The following is an 18,102-nucleotide window of genomic DNA, read 5'->3' on the forward strand; positions in this document are numbered from 1 at the left end:
TGCCCCTTGATGAATCTGAAAAGACGCCATTGACTGGATTTAATCGAAATGAGCTGGTGACGAATTTTTCCCTCAGCTCCCTCGTTGACCTGGGGCCGATGAGTATCTGTCCCACAATCCTTCCATCAACGCTAAAGACACGCATGGCCGAAGGTTACAAGCCAGACCAAAAAGATTTGATATGCTTCCCATGGGCACTCGTAGAAGTACAATCTGCTTCCACGAATGAGCTAGCTGAGGAGGCATGCTACTGTCGGGCTGCACTTGCAGCAAATGCTGCGTTGGATATGCAGAGACAATTGCAGCCTTTTTGGGCAGTATCAAGGGATATTCCGCCAGTCATAATCTTTACTTGTTTCGGGCCTGAGGTTCGGGTATGGGTTTCATTTTTGGAGATTAAAAGGCCCACACCATCTCAGGTACATTTCCCCAGGTGTGTCTTTCTTTGACGTACACAAATTTTACTAACAGGGGATAGAGGTGCATATGTATTTGGGCCGGCACTCTCACTGCAGAAAGGTCCATAGTAACACTGCGCGAGATCGTTCAAAACATGACGTTTTGGGCCTCAAGGGTCTTGAAACCTCAAATCTCGTCGCGGATAAGTCTGTCTCGACCTATAGTGTATGCTTCTCCAGCAGTTCCCCATGGCACAATAATGTTCAGAAATACGGCTTCACACCAACCTCGCCCATCGGAACACGTCAAAGAATCTGATAGTGAAAGGCCATGCCAAGGTACAAAAGAAGACTCATCTTTGAAACAGAAGATGTTCGTCTTTGGCTCGTCGTCCAACGCCTCGGGCAAGACTTGGAAGTTTCATACCGAGAAAAATGATGCACTCAAAACAGAGAAGCCAATTTCGAGTAATCGAAGTACTTTGCCAGAACAGAATCTAACATTATTGGCCGCTGCAGTCAAGGCTCATACTGAGGGTATTAAGAAATCCGAAACTGAAAAGCCAGTGACGAACATCCGAAGTGGTTTATGGTCACCAGAACAGAACTTCCCTATTATACAATCGTCTAATGTTCCAGTCACAAAGATCAAGAAAATCTATTTTCGCGGCAAAGCGATCATAATTCGACTACCGAGTCACGATGAGAGGCAGCCGAGGAGGGTAACTGAAGCTGATTATGAAGATAAATTCTATTCATGGATGGCAGCTCATCAAACTATCATTTCTACACCGACGGCTCTAGTTGATAAGCAGGAGACCGCCGGTAATTACGACGATCCTGCCAAAATCTCAGAAGATTTAAAATCCCTTCAGATCGGCACAAGTGAGAATGCTAAAGGGAGCAAGGAGGCAGACGGCAAGTTAGGTCTGAAAAACAGTACACCTGGTAGTGGTGAAGGCGAACTCAAAACGAAGAAAAGTCCTATAGTCGATGCTGAAGAACAAGGCACTCAACCTAGCAAAGATCAATCACTCGGAATATCTTATACTGGCGCTGATGGCTCCGATGAAGTTGACGATGACTCGATCGGGAAATATTTCATCTACAGAACGAACGAATCATTTCATGCCAGAAGTTACGATGCAGCGATCTGGGACTCGGATGGCGAAAATGATCAATCTTATGCCTCACCTATTTCAGGCAGTGAAGCAGACTTTGAAGGATCGGATATTGACATTGAAGAAGATGACGCTGATGACGAAGGGAGCGAAAGTGGTTCTTCTAATGACTACGACGATGCCTCTATAGAAGCACTTTTATCAGAGTTAAAACCCGAGAATGAAAGAGTCAACAGCCCAAGCGGTTCATTCCAGGGTCCTCCAGGCCAAGTTAGCGATTTGACTCTTGACGACATAGACAATTTTTTGTATACCGCTGCAAACGTTATTTCTGGCGAGGCATTCATACGGCTCAAACCGATCCATAATCTGATCGAGAATCTGAATGGCGTGGATCTTCTAGACGCCACCTGGCGATGTATAGAGAATTGGGATGGCCAATCTCCTAATCTATATTCGGATCAAATGAAACGCCTCCTAGCAACAGTCGAGAATCTAAATGACTTTGTTGTCACAGAGTGTGCAGACATCGACCCTTTCAAACATCATCATCTCACGATGGGTTTGAGAAAAAAAGAGCTCGACGAAACACTGCAGAGGATGCAAAAGAAGGGTGATTGGAGGCTACGGATTCTTCTGCAGAGTTTGTTGAGAAGTTGGGATGGAGAGAAGTGCATGGAATTACTTAGCAACGAGTTGCTCGAGTCGGCTCCTGACGAGTTTGATAACATGTTACAGGAGGCTTTTGATGTTGTTTACTCTGATTCGAATCTGGTGGATACCGTGCAATGACCCCGGGTATTTGAGGGAAGTCGGTCAGGTAGATCTCTTACAAGTCTTCATCAGCTTCGTGTACTTGGTCTTTATCCTGAACCCTACCTAGGTGCTCGAGATGTTATGATCGATCCAGCCTTGTACCATTCGTTTGAAGATTTCGAGCAATCTGGCAACAATACTGAATGCTAAGATGGATCGACGTCTTTTTGTCAACCTTGGTTAACAATGAATATTGGAAGATCTAATGCTGGATACGATCGAGACCGGTTGATATGTATCATGTGCGCTTCAATTTCAAAAAATATGCCTTAGGTACTACAGCTGACATCGACATCAAAATTGACGTCGACGAGAACAGCAACAAMCCTGCCAATATTTCATGAGCACATGAAGTACACCTAGATATTCAATAGTCTTGTAGAGAAGTTAGCATGGTCATAGCTCCTTACCTTCGGAGTCGTAAATGGATGGAGAAAGTATGTAGGGAATGAATAAGATGTCAACCACCACAAGTGGGGTATCTCGGTAAATGGCGGATTTCTCCCCGATTGCGGAGTATAAACGCTAAACATACGTTCAAAAAGTTAATGCATTAAAACAGAACTTCTCTGTAATCTCAGCTCCAAGCTTACGGTATAGAACTAAGTCATCTGATTACAGGATGAACTTTTTTATCTCGTTGGAACATATGCGCTGATTGTATGCTCATATAGCCTTTCTTTTTTTAAAGTAACCGAATGGAAAAAGTGGTCTCTGAAATTTAAGAGAATCCGATCGTGAAGAAGTACAAAAAACGACCCAAAGCGCTTTATTAAGCGAGGCTTTGTTCATTTGCGTTCAAACTGCCTGCAAGATGACCGAATCAACTCCTAAATTATATCCCGGAGAACAGCTGGACGAGGCTGCCGGTTTTCCAACCCTTTATAACTACTTTCCAGCCGATCCCAATAAATCCTTGGTTGTATTCATACCCGGCGGTGGACACAACGCTCGAGTCGCCTATGGCGGGCATGAGGGKTTCCAAGAAAGAGACTTTTTAGCACACTGGCTGAACAGTCACGGTCATGGCCTACTAGCCATTTCATATCCTACCGAAAGCGAGCCGGAAATTGTCCCAGCTACTGCACCCCATTTCCGTATCCGTGACTGGGGAAAGCAAGCTTCCGAAGTCACGCACAAGATGATTGAGAAGAATGGTCTGTCCAAGCAGGTCGTACTCGTCGGATGGAGTATGGGTGGTAGGATTGTGATTCCATATTGTACCCACGCGCGTTCTCTGGGGATCCAAGTGGTCTTGTTCGTATCTCTTGCAGCTACTCCCGGCATTCATGGCTCACGGCCGCCGCCAGCTGGAGTAACCAATACAGCAGCTGGATACGCTACTGCGACAGACTTATACAAAACCTTCGCTAGACAAGTCCGAGATCAGAACGAGCAATGGAATAACGGTAAAACAATCGTCCCTGAAGACGTCTATCTTCAAGAATATACTGGATATACGCCAGTGAGTTTGACGGGATGGAATTATCGCTATGACACCGAAAGCCGGCAATTCATCGAAGATTATTGGACTTCGACCGAAGACGCGATAGTTGATCAGGCCGAGCATTGGCCCCTGATAGCTGCTCTGGTGGGGAGTAGTCCGCTAGATGCCCGCCACGTTATGACTGACCGGGCAACTTGGAGTTTTGTGCTCACACGCAAATTGATGCATGAGATAGAGAGCCATAATGTTGCAAAGGTTGTCGAGAAGGGGAATTGGAACAAGCTGATTGAGATGGTGCATTCATTGCCTAGCCAGATTTCGTACCTGCTTCCGGGCAACCATTTCTTTTTCATGGGCGAGCCTGGGGCACGCCGAACAGCGGAGATTATTGTAGAACATCTGGAGAAGGCGAATAGCTTCAAGCGGGATTTTGAAACTTTGCTCAATTGAGATTTAGATTCGCTGCGAAGATTCCAGGAAGGATATGTTTCTGTCTTTGCCGCGAGCCATGTGTCTCGTTTTTTAATCAGAAGGTATCCAATTCTCCATTATAGAATGGGAGATGCATCGGCATAGACAAATCAAGGTTGCTTTGAAAGACCGCATCAACATTCTCAAGCCCAAAGTTTGGATCAAACATATCAAATATATCAATGTCAGAGACACTGAATTCGTTGACAGTAGAAGATAAATCGGAGGTCGCAGTTCTGAAATCATTAAGATCCTCAGATGCATTGGGAGCACCTGTTAGGTCATTAGGAGGACAGATTTCTGTCCGCCTCCGAGTATCGTGAGAACGTATATCGGTGTCCTTATCACGAAGCACATTCTCAGATACTCGATCCAGTTCTGCTACTGTCGCTTTTCCCATACTGGCCATAGCAGACGCAACATAGAAATGGGTACCCAGTATTTCGAGCAAGCTGCAGGTAGATTGTAACTCTTCCCTTGCGCGTGTTCTGTACATCGCAACTTTGGTATAGCGCATTTGATTATAAGATATACTCAGTGAGAGAGATACGGCGTATGGAATAAACGGGAGGAATATGAGTTGATGGTCTTGATTCTGAAAATCTTGTTCAAGGATGGACTTGATTTTGGAGGCAGCGTAGATTTGTCGTACGTGACTGTTTGAGGGCTTGTCTTTACTTCGGCATGAAAGTATGGCGACTGCATAGTACAAAACTTCAACCGTGCCTGTTTGATTTCAGCGTAAGATCCACAGAGTTATGTGTATATTTCCTTACTCAGTATTTTGGCATTCAGATTTGTGCATTGAGTGGATACCACAATATCGTCAAACTGTGGATAGTTGGACTCAATTGCTGCACCTTTTGATGTCGAACGTGGCCGATAGAGATCAATTACTTGATCGAGCTGAGAAATGACTGATAGTAGCAATCTGAAAGCAGGTACTTGAATCTCAAAGCATTTATCGAGATCCATTGCTATATCTCTCTCATGCATAATAATAGGCCGCCCATGAATTGCTGCATTGAGTCGATCCAAAGCCCAAGCGCAACAGAGACATGTCGCATCATATTCTTCTTCGTGAGTGGATCCTCTTTGGATATGAAGACCAAGCGTCTGCACCAGCTGTATCATCTTCGCGCAAAGCTGTGATGAGATTTCGGGACCTTGGGGACCTTCTGTGAATAATGACAAGGAACCCAGAGCTTGTATTAGTATCATTCTGTTTGTGATTGCACCAAATTCAATAGCACAATACATAGCGCTGAAAATATGGCGTCCAAATATTCGAGGTGCAAGAGGCGCGTTCTCGCCTGGCAGGTACAAAAGAGGCTTGCACCGTGGGTTCAATGAGGCAAGAAGACACATAGCCTGAGAGAGTAGGATCTTTGAATTGCGGTCGATGTTCCTTTCGAAGGATTTGATGTCAATGAGAGGCAATAAAGGATGGATCTCCTCCACATAGAACGAGAGTAGCTGGGGAAGGTACGGCGTTGGTGGTAGCACATTGAAACATTCCGTCTCAAGCAGTGATTTCAGCAGCTTTTGAGTTGCTGGACTCGGGTTAAAGAATATGCTGCTCAGCATAGTGGTACGATTTTCTTCTTCGCGTCCAGTGGACGCGAGACTGTCGACAAGCCATGTCCCTACACTATTTTGACTAGGTTGTCCGCGAGTAGTTGTCTCAGGACTAGTGACAGAACGAAAAACGCTCTCTGGATTCAAGTCGCCAATAAATGTTCTTGAAGAGCGCAGACTGGAGTCGTGGTGGCTTTCCTGATGGTTGTATTGTGCTGCTTCAAGTAGCTGGCCGATTGAATGCCTTGGACGAGAAACAGCATTCGCATTTTCTAAAGTAACTGAGTCTGTAATTAGGTCATTACCGCGGCCAAATCCATCTTCCGTGTGTTCCTGCTGTGCATGGGGTGCTCTATTCGAACGAACAGTGCTGTCCGCAGCTTCGATCGCGCGAGTTTCGAGACTCAGTGTATGATTGCAACGCCTTTTACCCCTTCGGCATGCTTCGCAAGCGCGCCGCGTATGCTTGCGTTTGTGAGAGATCGTCTCCGCATTGTGTGATATGAATTTCATCCCGGCGCTCTCGTGACATAAAGACCCGTATGCCTAGACAAGAAAACCCCGTGTAGTCTGACTCTATGATGGAATGTTTTTGCGGCTTTGACGAAAAGGGAAAATTACCGCTGCCCCACTGCTCCTTAGCGTGATACCTGAAATCTAAGGCAGCAGCGGATGTATATTCAAGGTTAAGACGCAGGATCCACTTGCGGAACGTCCCGCTGCTGCAGCACGCCTACCTTCACTTTACATTTTTATATACGTCCAAACACTGGGTCTGGAACGAGAAATATCAGGCCTTTCACTTAAAGATCTTGGTGGCGTAGATAAATCTTGCCTGTTGCTTGGCTGTCAGTAGAAGCTCCTCTCGCCGCCTTTACGATTGACGCCAGATCGCGGCTCCTCCAGCGTATTTGGACGTCGGTAGAGAAGGAGTTAATCAGCGTTCACCCAACATCCTAAATTCTCAGGCGAGAGAGGTAGTATCTTACTTTTGAATTAATTCAACTATTTCGGAAAGGCCTGAGACAGATGTATGATCACGGCGATGGGCAAGTCTCTGGTCAAAGGGCATAGATGTATACAGGCCAACAAGCCCCGTTGAGTAATTTCGCAAGATGAGCGAGGTGCAGATAGAGACCCAGTGCTGATTGCCATTGCTCAAGTAAATGGCTTGCTATGTCAGAATTGGGAGAGGCCATGGTGGTCGGTGAGGAGTAATCATGCGAAAGAAAATTAGTAGATTAGCCCTAATGTAATTGATTTTGACACGAAAGACTCACACACCCAACGTTTCGTTGTCAATTATTAACACTATTAGGTTATCCAAGCCATTAAGGCCAATTTTTGCGTAAAATATGTCCTTTTAGAGGGTGTGACTAGATTTGAGGGCAGAGGGTAATGACAGTCACTCGAGGCTGGACCTGAGTGACTGGACCTGAGTGGCTGGACCTGAGTGGCTGGACCTGAGTGGCTGTGAAGCAAATTCTAATGAATATGAATAGCCTTGCTACCAGAATATTGTGCAGCTAGCCAGTGAACCATAATTTGTCCACATTCATAGTATATTTGGCTCCCAATTCTGCTTAGTGATCGATTGAACTCCGATATTGACTCGAATGCACGGATAGGAATGCATAACTGGCGCGGTGCCAAAGTCCCCCGCCGAGTGCTTGCATCACGGTAGGTGCAACAACCAAAAGAAAATCCAAAGGAACAGTAGACTATATCTGGTACTTGTACAATTTTCCATCATTTTGTCATAGAACCGGGGTAACTTGTATGTCCAGCCTGAATCTCAGAGAGACCGGCTGTCATAAACCGTCATTATTACCTCGGCATGCATAATCGGTAAATTTCAAATAATCACAAGCACAGTGGAACTAATAAATATAGAAAAAATATTCTAAACTATGCTTACATCTTCCTTCCTCTAAGTTGACATCACAAGGGTTCCCCGCAAGCGGCTTATTACTTGATTAGGAAACTCCGCTTCCGCATGGCATGATCGCCACAGAATTTGGACAAGGATATAAGTACTGGGTGTTCGCACTCCACTTAATTCTCTATACGAGATGACAGTGATTGCCATCATTGCATAAATTCAGCTAGTATAAAAATGTCAGCTATCAAACGAGTTCCCTTATCCTTCGTTCGCAATGTGTCGACAGCGACAACCCCAACCACAAAAGCAGCTGGTGATATAAGCTCTGTTTTCCCATCATTATCTGGCAAGGCAGCGGAGCCTCTTCCACCACGTTTTCAAGCTCTGAAAAGTCAACTTTCGGCCGGCAGAGAAAAAGATTTGACAGAATCTTGGTGGCGCCTCTTGGACTCCCTCCGAGATGAAGTCAAGAAAATTAAAGCGCTGGGAAGTGACGTAAGCGAACATCTATCAGAGAAATATAAATTACAATGCTCATCTCTAACCAACTGCAGGCTATTCCTTCAATCGATTACAAAGACGTCAAAAATGGAACCCTGACCGAAGCACAATTGAACGAGATCCGGCATCGTGGCTCTGTTGTCATTCGTGGAGTGGTCCCTAAGGAAACTGCTCTCGAATACAAACAGAAAGCTAGAGAATACATAGCAGCCAATAAAGACAGGGTTAACGCCTTTCCAAAAGATGACCCGGCGGTTTATGAGCTTTACTGGACGCCAAGCCAAGCACAAGCCCGCGCACATCCAGGCATGATAAGCACACAAAAATTCCTCACAAAGCTATGGTATTCCTCGAATCCACTGTCAAAAATCTCGACTACACATCCTATAATGTATGCAGACCGCTTCCGCATTCGGAACCCAGGAGATGCCAAATTCGCACTAGGTCCCCATTCAGATGGTGGATCGCTTGAAAGATGGGAAGACCCCGAATATCGTCGATGCTATTCGAAGATCTTTGAAGGGAAGTGGGAAGAATACGACCCATTTGACGCAAATCACCGAATTTCTGCTCATCAGGATCTCTACAACGGCGCGGGCGCATGCTCGATGTTTCGATTCTTCCAGGGCTGGTTGAGCATGTCTTCTACTGGGCCGGGTGAAGGGACTATGAAGATTTGTCCGTTGCTGAGGCAAGCGACCGCATACTTGATGCTGAAGCCTTTCATGACCACTGGTTCTGTTCAAGCCCCTAATGCGGAATTTCCTGGCTCCGTGCCCGGTGCCTGCCAAGAGTATAATGATGAGACGCACCCGGATCTTGATTTGGCTAATACCATGTGCCCTGTGCCTCATGTAGAGCCTGGTGACTATGTTGCATGTAAGTTATTCTGATGATCTCCCATATTCCTTAACTCTGTACCATCAAGTGGCTGACATTAACCTCAAAGGGCATTGCGATTCTATTCATTCAGTCGACAAGGAGCACCATGGTAAAGGTGACTCCAGTGTAATCTACATTCCAGTATGTCCAATGACATCTTCTAATGTACAGTACCTAGTCAGACAGCGCGAGGCGGCCCTGAAATATAGCCCACCTCCTGACTTCCCGGATGCCGGCGGAGTCGGTGAGCAAGGCTTTACCGGTCAACTTGACTGGAGTTCAGTCCCTATTGATGGGCTCCAAGCCATGGGTATGGGATCAAAGTCATGGGAGACGAGTGAGAATATGTCGGATGGCGAAAAGGCCATCATTGAAGCCGCAAACAGAAGGTGCTTTTAGCTGAGTACCTCGTTTATGTAAGCTTAGCAATTGTACATTAGTGATAGGCGCTCCGGTGCTGATTTAGTGGCTTTTTTGAGGCGTGAGCTGTGTTATTTGACTCTATATTGTTTGCCTTGAGCAATATCGATGATTGCAACAATCATAATCAAAAAGACTGATCCACTGTTCTGAGCATTTTTCCTTCTCTTAGAGGTCTACTTCGTCAAGGAGAGGTCACAGACCAGGACCTCCACATTTTGACGAAAAATTTGATGGATGAAATCTCCCCTTCCTGAGTAGAAGGGTCCTAATCCTACATCTCTCTGAATATCCGTTTGTCTCTGCCAACACCGTTAAATATCCATTTTAGGTTAGTGATCTATGTAACCCTAATTATCACGGGGCATCTATTTCTCGTTGTACATATCCGGATTCACACTGACTATAGCGCGTCTAATCAGAAACATATCAAAAGCCGATTTTAGTAATTTCTATATCTGGGTCAGTGGACATCTCTTAGACCTACTTAAGTGTATGGTAGCCTATTTCTAACCCCAATTAGATTTAAACAATTTTGATCGCTAATAATCTTTTATTTTTTAACCCCGATATGGCCATGGTACCGAGTACCCAGTAATGAAAATGTCAATCCACCAGCCTTACTGACCAAGGCCAGCACAATTCTCATCAGTGATGGTGGTGATAGTATCCCAAGGATAAGGAAGAGTCCAGATCTGACCGAAGCTGTTTATATTATATTAACACTCATTCGGCACGACTATCACTGATTGGGATGGTTAGACTAGGAGGAAAAACTCACTCATCATCAGGGTAGTCTGGTGCATCGTCAACACCCAACTTCTCTGCAATCAGGGTCAATTCATCGTGCTCCCAGCAGATGAGAATGTTGCCGTCTCCATCATAGGCCTCAACGGCCTTCTTGACACACTTTTCGTCGGTCTTGTCGCAGGAGGTATCAACGGTAAGACCTAATTCTTCGGCGAGGGGCTCGACGGTTTCGTATGGGCGTTCACGGGAGCCATCTAGTCAAGAAATCAAGTCAGATTGTCAATAATAGAGTCGTCCGGGATGGCTTCCGATGCTCGAAGGCTGACATACCGGACTTGGGTTGCTCGGCCAAGATGTATCCAATGTTATATGAAGAGCTAGGGCCAAAGACAGTGGTCAAGCATTGAGCGCGCTCTTCGCCTTCTGCACTGAGACCATTGCTGCCGTCGGAAGGCTTCTCGCCGTGCCGAATCATGTAAACGATGGGTTCGGCGACGGCAGAACCTAACAAGAGGAGGGACACATTGGTAAGAGTGATGAACTTCATCTTTCCTTGATGTTTTATGATTTTACTAAAATATTCATTGGAATACTCTGTGCGAAATAAAAGATCCGAACAAAGAAGATTGAGGTAGGGCAGATGACTCTACTTATACTAATTCGTGTCACCATATTACCGTCAACTACGAAATTGCGCGAGAGATCATCTACCTCTAGTACAATAATAGTAAATGGAAACGAGGTAACAATCAGTAACCTCACACGGAAGACCTAATTTGATGTCACGCAGCTTGCCATCTTGCGGACCTGACGATCTGCGGGGAGATTAGACAAGGATGTTTCGCAGATGAGCCAATGGACTTTCTCGCAGCAACCCTGTAAACGAAAAACAAGCAAGTCAAGCAACCCACCGCGATGCATGCAAAATGACTCGATGTCACCTCATGATTTAGAAGCACAACGATGACTGACGATCGTGAAACTGCCCACGTGATGGCTCTGAATGGTCACATTGGCGCGGTTAGTGCGTTTAATTTTCAGAATCTGGTTGTCTTATTTGAGGCTTGTTTCGAGCTGTTTTAGCTACAATTAGTAGGATCTATGCGGTGGGTAATCGGGATCTGAGCGGATCTGATTTGATCTCCTCTGAAGATATTTCCCAATTCAGAAATAACCCCATCACTAGCCCTAGATTGTGCATAAGCTTAACTATCATGGTTTGATCAGTCAATGATATTATTGTTCATGATTTTCAACAAGATCGAAATATATATCGACATCTGTTGCGAAATTAGAGAGGATACCGAAGAAATTAAACGGCCTTATCCATAACGATAAAATCCCATTCTACACGTCCATGCAGATTTGCCAGTAGATCGGGGATTATCTGATCTCTAGTAAGATCGCTTGAAGAGAATCGAAGTGTACTATGTACTAGAAACTCAAATTGCAAGCTAGGTACATAGGTCCACCCCGGTGGTCATTAGCCTTTGATACACTACACGTGCTCGATCATATACCCCGCTGTTATGCATCAATTTCCTCGAAGATTCGGAGTTGATTAGATTGAGATTAGATTGTAGAGGTGAAAGATTAAATCGTGTCGTCCCTCTTCCGGACTCTGGAGGGGTCTCCGAGCCGAGAAAGAACCAAGATTTAGTCAACTTTTTCTACAAATTATCATGTACAAGAAAATAATGAGTATTATGTATGTGAATTGATCATACACTGTAGCTTCAACGCTTGACATGAAAATAACCAACTATCAGAAAAGTACGTATCAAAACGGTATATGGAACCCTAGCCTATCCGCAACACCGTCCAAAAAAGCATATTCGCAAGGAAATATCAAAATCATTGATTAGAAACCGTTCCATCGTTGTGACTTCCCAAAGTAGTCAGATCCAGAGATATCTGCTCCTTATTCTTGTTTTTTGGAGCACCAATTGGCCACTTCAGACCGATATACTCCAACTTCTCCAGCGGCACGGGCTTTCCATCCTGCAACGTTTCTGGGGTTAGCCACTTCGTAAGCGCGGCACCAATCAACATAAAAGCACTAAAGACAATAATGCCGTATCCGAACTCGTTTGAGTCCCCGTACGGACCCAGTTTGGATAGTGAAGCAAATACCTGCACAATCACGGCAGCTGCTTTGCCGGCTGCAGCAGAGATGCCGAGGGCTGTGCAACGTAATTGAGTTGGGAATAACTCGGATGGTATGATATAAGTCGTGAAGTTTGGACCGATTTGGAAGAAGATCATGGAAATGACATACAGGAAAACAACGAGTGGTGTTCGAGACGGCGCAGACAGAAAGCGGAATACCAGACCGACGACGATGAAAAGGATGAACACGATCAGAAAGCCTACCAGTTGGAGTATGCGTGGTGAGAAGCGCCCTACGAAGAAGATCATGGCTCCACCTCCAAGAATTGACCCAAGGGAGACAATGACTAGTGAGTGCCACGATTCCGTCATCAGAGTAGTGTAGACGTCTTGCGGGGGAGCGCCGGCGGTATCGAAAACCTTGGTGACGACTTGATATGAATTGGGGCCCATGACATAGAAGGCAAAATCGAAACAGAACCATGTAAGCGATGTGCCGAGGAGCACAACCCAATAGCCCTTTGTCCAAAGATAGTCGCTCAAGCCAGAGCGATAGATGGCCCAGACATTTCGGTTCTCGATATCAGCCCCATCGCTCTCGGCGGAGGAGCTCTCATGCGATGACTGACGGCTGAGCATGGTTGGACTGAGAGCCGATGAGGGCGGTCGGTCATGTGTATAAGAGGCTTCGTGGTTGCCAGTAAAAGTGGGATTGTGAATTTCTCCGGCAGCTGTGAGGTATTGCGCGGAGTTTACATGATGGTTACCTGCCTCATCCACGATGCTCGAAGATGCACCGCGAAGCATCGCAGATCCGGGACTTGACATCCAACTCCTTACATCAGGCGGCGCATGCTCCTCTGCCAAATGGGGTTCGTGTTCGTGCATGGTATCCTCATTAAATTCAGGAACTTCCGCCTCATGATGCATCTCCATGTCGGGGATATTGTTAAAAATTTCTGCTGGGGTAGGCGACGATACGGTAGGTAAGTCCATATCATTGACATCTTCCAAAGCTTCGTCTGGCCGATTCAAAACCTCAATTGTGTACCGGGGGCTTTCCGGGATACTGAACCGAAGAAAAATGGCCAATGCGGCCGGTATAGTACCGAAACCAATGATCCATCGCCATACACTATCCAGTGCGCGCAAACAGTCATCATCCACACACGTATCATAGCCATCTGTGCTGAGTTGGGTAAGATGGGACTTGTATCCTGCTAGCGCGACAATAGATACAAGCGTCGCAAGCAAGTATCCCACCGGCTGCATGAAAAAAACAGTCGCCAACATCCTACTCCGACTCGCTGTAGGCGCAAATTCGGATGTGATCACAGCACTTAGAGGGTAGTCGCCACCAATTCCCACACCGAGTAGCACTCTCCATGATATAAGCCATCCTAGCAAGTTCATCGAGCCGAAAGCGCCCGGAGAAGACATTGTGATACCGACAGTCGAGACAATGATTATGAGCAGCTCGAGACCGTACATGGACTTTCGACCAAAGACGTCTGCGAAGACTCCGAACCCGAGTTGACCTATAAATGTTCCAACGAGAGTCGCGGCATTGAGTGATGCTTGTATGTTGGCGGGCATATTGTTATTCCAGTATACGTGGTTGATCATGGGGATCGTTAGGGAGGCAGCGTAGATCTATTGAAGGGCAGCTGTTAGTTATAGCAATTAGATTTGGGTGCGATTGTAGGGGAAATACATCATAGCCATCGGCCAAAAAGCCGACACCGGCTACAAACACCACGAGCCACTGGAAATGTGTTCGATCGAGAGCATCGAGAACGCGGCTTCTTCGAAGTCTAAGATCCTATTTGGAGAAATCGGTATTAGCGAAGGTGAATTGCGGTGGGCATGCAGTAAAAAACGTACCGTAATGTGATCGAAGTTGACGGTTCGATTTTTGACATGCAAAGTAAAGGGATTCTTCATTATGCCGGTTGCATACAGCTAGGTATGCAATGCCGAAATGCAATTGATCATATGCTGTCGCTGTATTGAGCACCTTCAGGTACTACTATCAACTATGAAACTGATTCATCCCGTGATGAGCGACATCATGGGCAGTTATAGCTCGTAAATAAATAAGGCAAGAAAAAACCCGAGTCTGCCCTCGAAGACTCGAAGTTGGTCTGGAGAGGCTCAAAACCATGTGCCATTTTCTGTGCATGATAATAGGCCATCTCCCCCATCACCCTGACAGGCGCTTTTACCAACAAAAGAGGCTAAGCATGCGCGACAAGAAGCGAGACAAGAGTTTGTCTGATTACTTTTGGGAAAAATTAACGAATCGATTGAGGCTGAGCGAGGCACACTTGTTCTATTTCGACACGCTTTGCACTAATAGGTAAATTAACTAAAAGTGAGTATACTTGTGTATTGGTATTGTAAGTGCTGTGTTGTTACCGTATTGCTTGTATTAGGGCTAAATCAACTAATTTAACTCAAATGATGCTGCTGGGTGCTCCGTGCATGAGAACAATTCCCCGATTTTAGCTTTGTTACCGGTCTTGGCTTGATTAGACAGTCCGAGGAATGGAAGCTCGAACAGATACGAGCTCCTATGACATGGCAGTATTTGTTTTGTCAGGTAGAGTACCTTGCTTTTGCCACGAACGGGTGGCCTGAACACCCGTCCTCAAACGCTCAAGAGTCAACAAAATGCGATGCAATGTTTAAAATACTCTACACACAAGAATAAACGCTGAGTTCTATTACTACACTGATCATATTCTGAAAATATAAAATTAAAGAGGCGAATTATACATTTATAAATCCGTCAACCCAGGTATTCGTTCCCCTGAACACCACATCCAAATAGTCATAAGTCGTAACATGCATCAAGTTCGTAGAGTGATTTTCCAAATAAAACATCAAATCTCTTTCAAAATGCTGAAACATAGAAAATGAAGTGGTATAATATTAGATGAAATAGAGACGGTTGCTTAAAAAAAGTGCTTCATGATAAGAATTGGGTCGAAAACAGGGTAAGATCTGTCAATGTCCGTTAGATATGCTCATAAATAAAACTCGAAAAAAAGCAGCAAGACAGTGGGACTAACCATCTTTGTTTTCAAACTCAATCTTGAGATCCTTCAGATCGTGACTATTGTTCTGAAGTTTGAATTCCACTGACGTCTTGCCCACTTTGACTTCATGAACTTCTTGAGCTTGACAATGAGTCAGTACATGTTATTGCAAAAGTATACATGAATTACGTACCAAGAACAGGATGATACCGCCCCTTCGCCTTGTCAGGTTTGTTGGTCGTGTAGAAAAGTAGAGATTTTGTGTCGCCTTTTGTCCAGATACGAAGTCTCTGGTTTTCACTGAGGGTGCGATTGGATGACAATATCTTCTTGAAATCGATGCTGAATAGTAGCTCTTGGCCGTATACCAGGCTCTCAAATTTGTTTAATGCTGTCGGTCAGAATTGTTAGCGCAAGTTTTGTAGGTTGATAGGGATGGGTACGAACATTTCTCTTCTTGGAAGAAGAACTTTACTTCCTCATCTTTGGGTTCTGTATCAAGTGGGTTTATGAAATAAGCCTGGTATCCTTCTTTGGCGACGTGACGTCCCCAGGATGGCTCAACTTGAGGGATTGGTCTTTTTTTCTTGGAGACTAAAACGATGAGTTATTGGCTGGAATGAAGTATCAGTTTCAAATACTCACGCTTTATAAAAACTAATCGAGTGTTTGTATCCTGTCGTCGGATGTCAATACCATAAACCTGACCATTCGAGTCGTAGCTCCCATGAATACTGCAGGGAAGTGGCTTGTGTGAAGCTTTCGTACAACTGGATGATTATGTTAGTATCTTGCTTTCACATTCTTTATTCATATTTCGTACCATTTCAACCATCCTTCAAATGGAATTACCTGCCAATATGCGATTGTAGAGATAAAAGAACCTTCTGATGAGGTCATGCTAAAAGTACCTGATTGACGGGGCGAGCGCGTAGTTGGTGCAGTAGACGCTGCGACTGATTCGGAAGATGAAGATGGAGTCACAACCGGTCTTGTGATCGAGTTGGCCGATAGAGTGCGACTTCTGTTTAGAATATTTCTTGGCGCTATGGGTGGTGGGTAGCGTTCAACCATCCCTTCAGAGAAGGAGGAAGAAGGACCACCATGTTTGTTGAGATGACCACTTTCGACGAATCCTTCGGTAAGACCAGAGCTTTCTTCGCGCACCGAAGCCAGTGCCGGTGGAAGCATTTCAGCGAATCCACTGTCGTGTGTGTCGACTCTTTGTACAGGTCGTAACGGCGGTGTTCCCATATGATGAGGTGTGAGCATACGGTTGAGCGCAATCTGGTGCGAAACCGATCCGGTGCGCCGTTGTGCCGTCGAATTGGCTGTTCTCTCCGCTGCATTCAAAACCCTTAGTCTTATCAGCTCAAGATGGCTAAGAATATCATTCAGTTCTTCGAGGTTGTCATCATTGTTGGGTCGCTCGGCCTCGATTAGAGCTAATCTTTTTTGCTCGTTGAGCTGCCTAAAGATAGCCTCGTAGTCTTCATTATCGGGCTGTCGTTGTTGTATACGCGGTGATTTTGGAGCAATATCTGGTGTTGCTGTGGCAGAGAGACGTCGGACCGAGTGCATGTCCTTGACCATGGCCTCGACATTGGATAAGCGTTTGTTGAGTTTGATATCTTCTGTTGTGCGCCGGTTACTATTGATCAGTTGTTAGTCGAAATGGCCCTGTAGTGGGTAGCTCAAACATACCGTTCCAAGATCTGGAGATAAAGCACCAAAGTCTGCCGATGTCGCGCAAGTCTGCGCTGCAGCACCTGTAATTCCTGATCACCACCCAGCGTCGAAAATACAACTGCCTGCTTGATCTTAATCCCCGCATCCTTCGCATTATCCAACAACTCTTTCCCTTTGGAAAACGACGGTTTGCGCTTGAGACCAGCGTACTTGGTAAGATAAATGTTGCAAGCTTCGATGGTCTTTTTCATCTCCTTCATATCGAAAAATGCGATATTCTTGCTTTCCTTGACAACTGTGTGCAAGTGCATGAGCACCGCTGTGAATTCTTCGAGATCATTTTGTAAGCTGCTAAGTTGTAGGGATGCGCTGGTTAGTCCGTCACGGCAGGTATCGACAATCCTGTAGCAGGTGACTACAAGTGTGAAGATGTCGCCGGCAGACCAACCAAAACTCATCGAGACGTTTTATTAGGTGGTAGGTATGTATCCTAGTGTGTGTGACGGTGTTGTAAATGTCGCCGCACGTCTCTAGACATGCGAGACACGTGCGCCGAGATTGCGCAGTGAAGATCCCTCGTGTGATACTTTGTATGTAGAAAGTTGCAGATGGAACGAATAATAAGATATAAGTTTATAAACAAAACCATATATTCAGATCCTCAGGCAACAAATTTGGGCGGAATGCCCGGGTGTGTAAGATGTAGAGGTAGAATTGTAGAGATAGCGGACATCTGTCATAGATCCCAACACGATGAATTGCACCCTAGTGACTTGGAGTCTGGACGAATAGAAAGCTGGCGCAAAGGCGCTAGACTCGGAAGTAAGAATAGTTATCCCCCTCGCCCACCAGTCTTGATCACTGGGCGCAGGCGCTCGTATGTGACAGGATAGTCATTACAGACTCCTGACCGAAGTGAGTGTCGCGCCTTCGGCTGATTTCTCAGACCGAAGTGTCAGAATGAAATATGGGGGTCGGCATCTCACACAAAAACCCG

General features: G+C 45.5%; 6 protein-coding genes across 6 annotated transcripts; 3 read left to right on the top strand and 3 right to left on the bottom strand.

The window, feature by feature from the left end:
* Nucleotides 1-769: 769 nt before the first annotated feature.
* On the top strand, nucleotides 770-2,311 carry BHQ10_004304 (uncharacterized protein; the record flags this gene model as incomplete). Its single annotated transcript, XM_040876656.1, has 1 exon — nucleotides 770-2,311. One exon carries the CDS (start codon nucleotides 770-772, stop codon nucleotides 2,309-2,311), a length of 1,542 nt encoding a protein of 513 aa, XP_040732808.1.
* Nucleotides 2,312-3,149: 838 nt separating this feature from the next.
* On the top strand, nucleotides 3,150-4,232 carry BHQ10_004305 (uncharacterized protein; the record flags this gene model as incomplete). Its single annotated transcript, XM_040876657.1, has 1 exon — nucleotides 3,150-4,232. The coding sequence occupies one exon, from the start codon at nucleotides 3,150-3,152 to the stop codon at nucleotides 4,230-4,232; it is 1,083 nt and encodes a 360-aa protein (XP_040732809.1).
* Nucleotides 4,233-7,947: 3,715 nt separating this feature from the next.
* BHQ10_004306 (uncharacterized protein) lies at nucleotides 7,948-9,495 on the top strand (the record flags this gene model as incomplete). Its single annotated transcript, XM_040876658.1, has 3 exons — nucleotides 7,948-8,208; nucleotides 8,268-9,093; nucleotides 9,164-9,495. The coding sequence occupies 3 exons, from the start codon at nucleotides 7,948-7,950 to the stop codon at nucleotides 9,493-9,495; spliced, it is 1,419 nt and encodes a 472-aa protein (XP_040732810.1).
* Nucleotides 9,496-10,136: 641 nt separating this feature from the next.
* BHQ10_004307 (uncharacterized protein) lies at nucleotides 10,137-10,813 on the bottom strand (the record flags this gene model as incomplete). Its single annotated transcript, XM_040876659.1, has 3 exons — nucleotides 10,137-10,221; nucleotides 10,298-10,520; nucleotides 10,597-10,813. The coding sequence occupies 3 exons, from the start codon at nucleotides 10,811-10,813 to the stop codon at nucleotides 10,137-10,139; spliced, it is 525 nt and encodes a 174-aa protein (XP_040732811.1).
* A 1,307-nt stretch (nucleotides 10,814-12,120) lies between these two features.
* On the bottom strand, nucleotides 12,121-14,319 carry BHQ10_004308 (uncharacterized protein; the record flags this gene model as incomplete). Its single annotated transcript, XM_040876660.1, has 3 exons — nucleotides 12,121-14,028; nucleotides 14,090-14,197; nucleotides 14,260-14,319. The coding sequence occupies 3 exons, from the start codon at nucleotides 14,317-14,319 to the stop codon at nucleotides 12,121-12,123; spliced, it is 2,076 nt and encodes a 691-aa protein (XP_040732812.1).
* A 1,027-nt stretch (nucleotides 14,320-15,346) lies between these two features.
* Nucleotides 15,347-17,563, bottom strand: BHQ10_004309 (uncharacterized protein; the record flags this gene model as incomplete). Its single annotated transcript, XM_040876661.1, has 7 exons — nucleotides 15,347-15,381; nucleotides 15,450-15,557; nucleotides 15,610-15,807; nucleotides 15,864-16,010; nucleotides 16,062-16,186; nucleotides 16,240-17,067; nucleotides 17,121-17,563. 7 exons carry the CDS (start codon nucleotides 17,561-17,563, stop codon nucleotides 15,347-15,349), a joined length of 1,884 nt encoding a protein of 627 aa, XP_040732813.1.
* Between the last annotated feature and the right edge of the window lie 539 nt (nucleotides 17,564-18,102).

This window comes from Talaromyces amestolkiae (genome assembly GCF_001896365.1).
Source record: "Talaromyces amestolkiae strain CIB chromosome Unknown scaffold7.1, whole genome shotgun sequence".
Lineage (NCBI taxonomy): Eukaryota > Fungi > Ascomycota > Eurotiomycetes > Eurotiales > Trichocomaceae > Talaromyces > Talaromyces amestolkiae.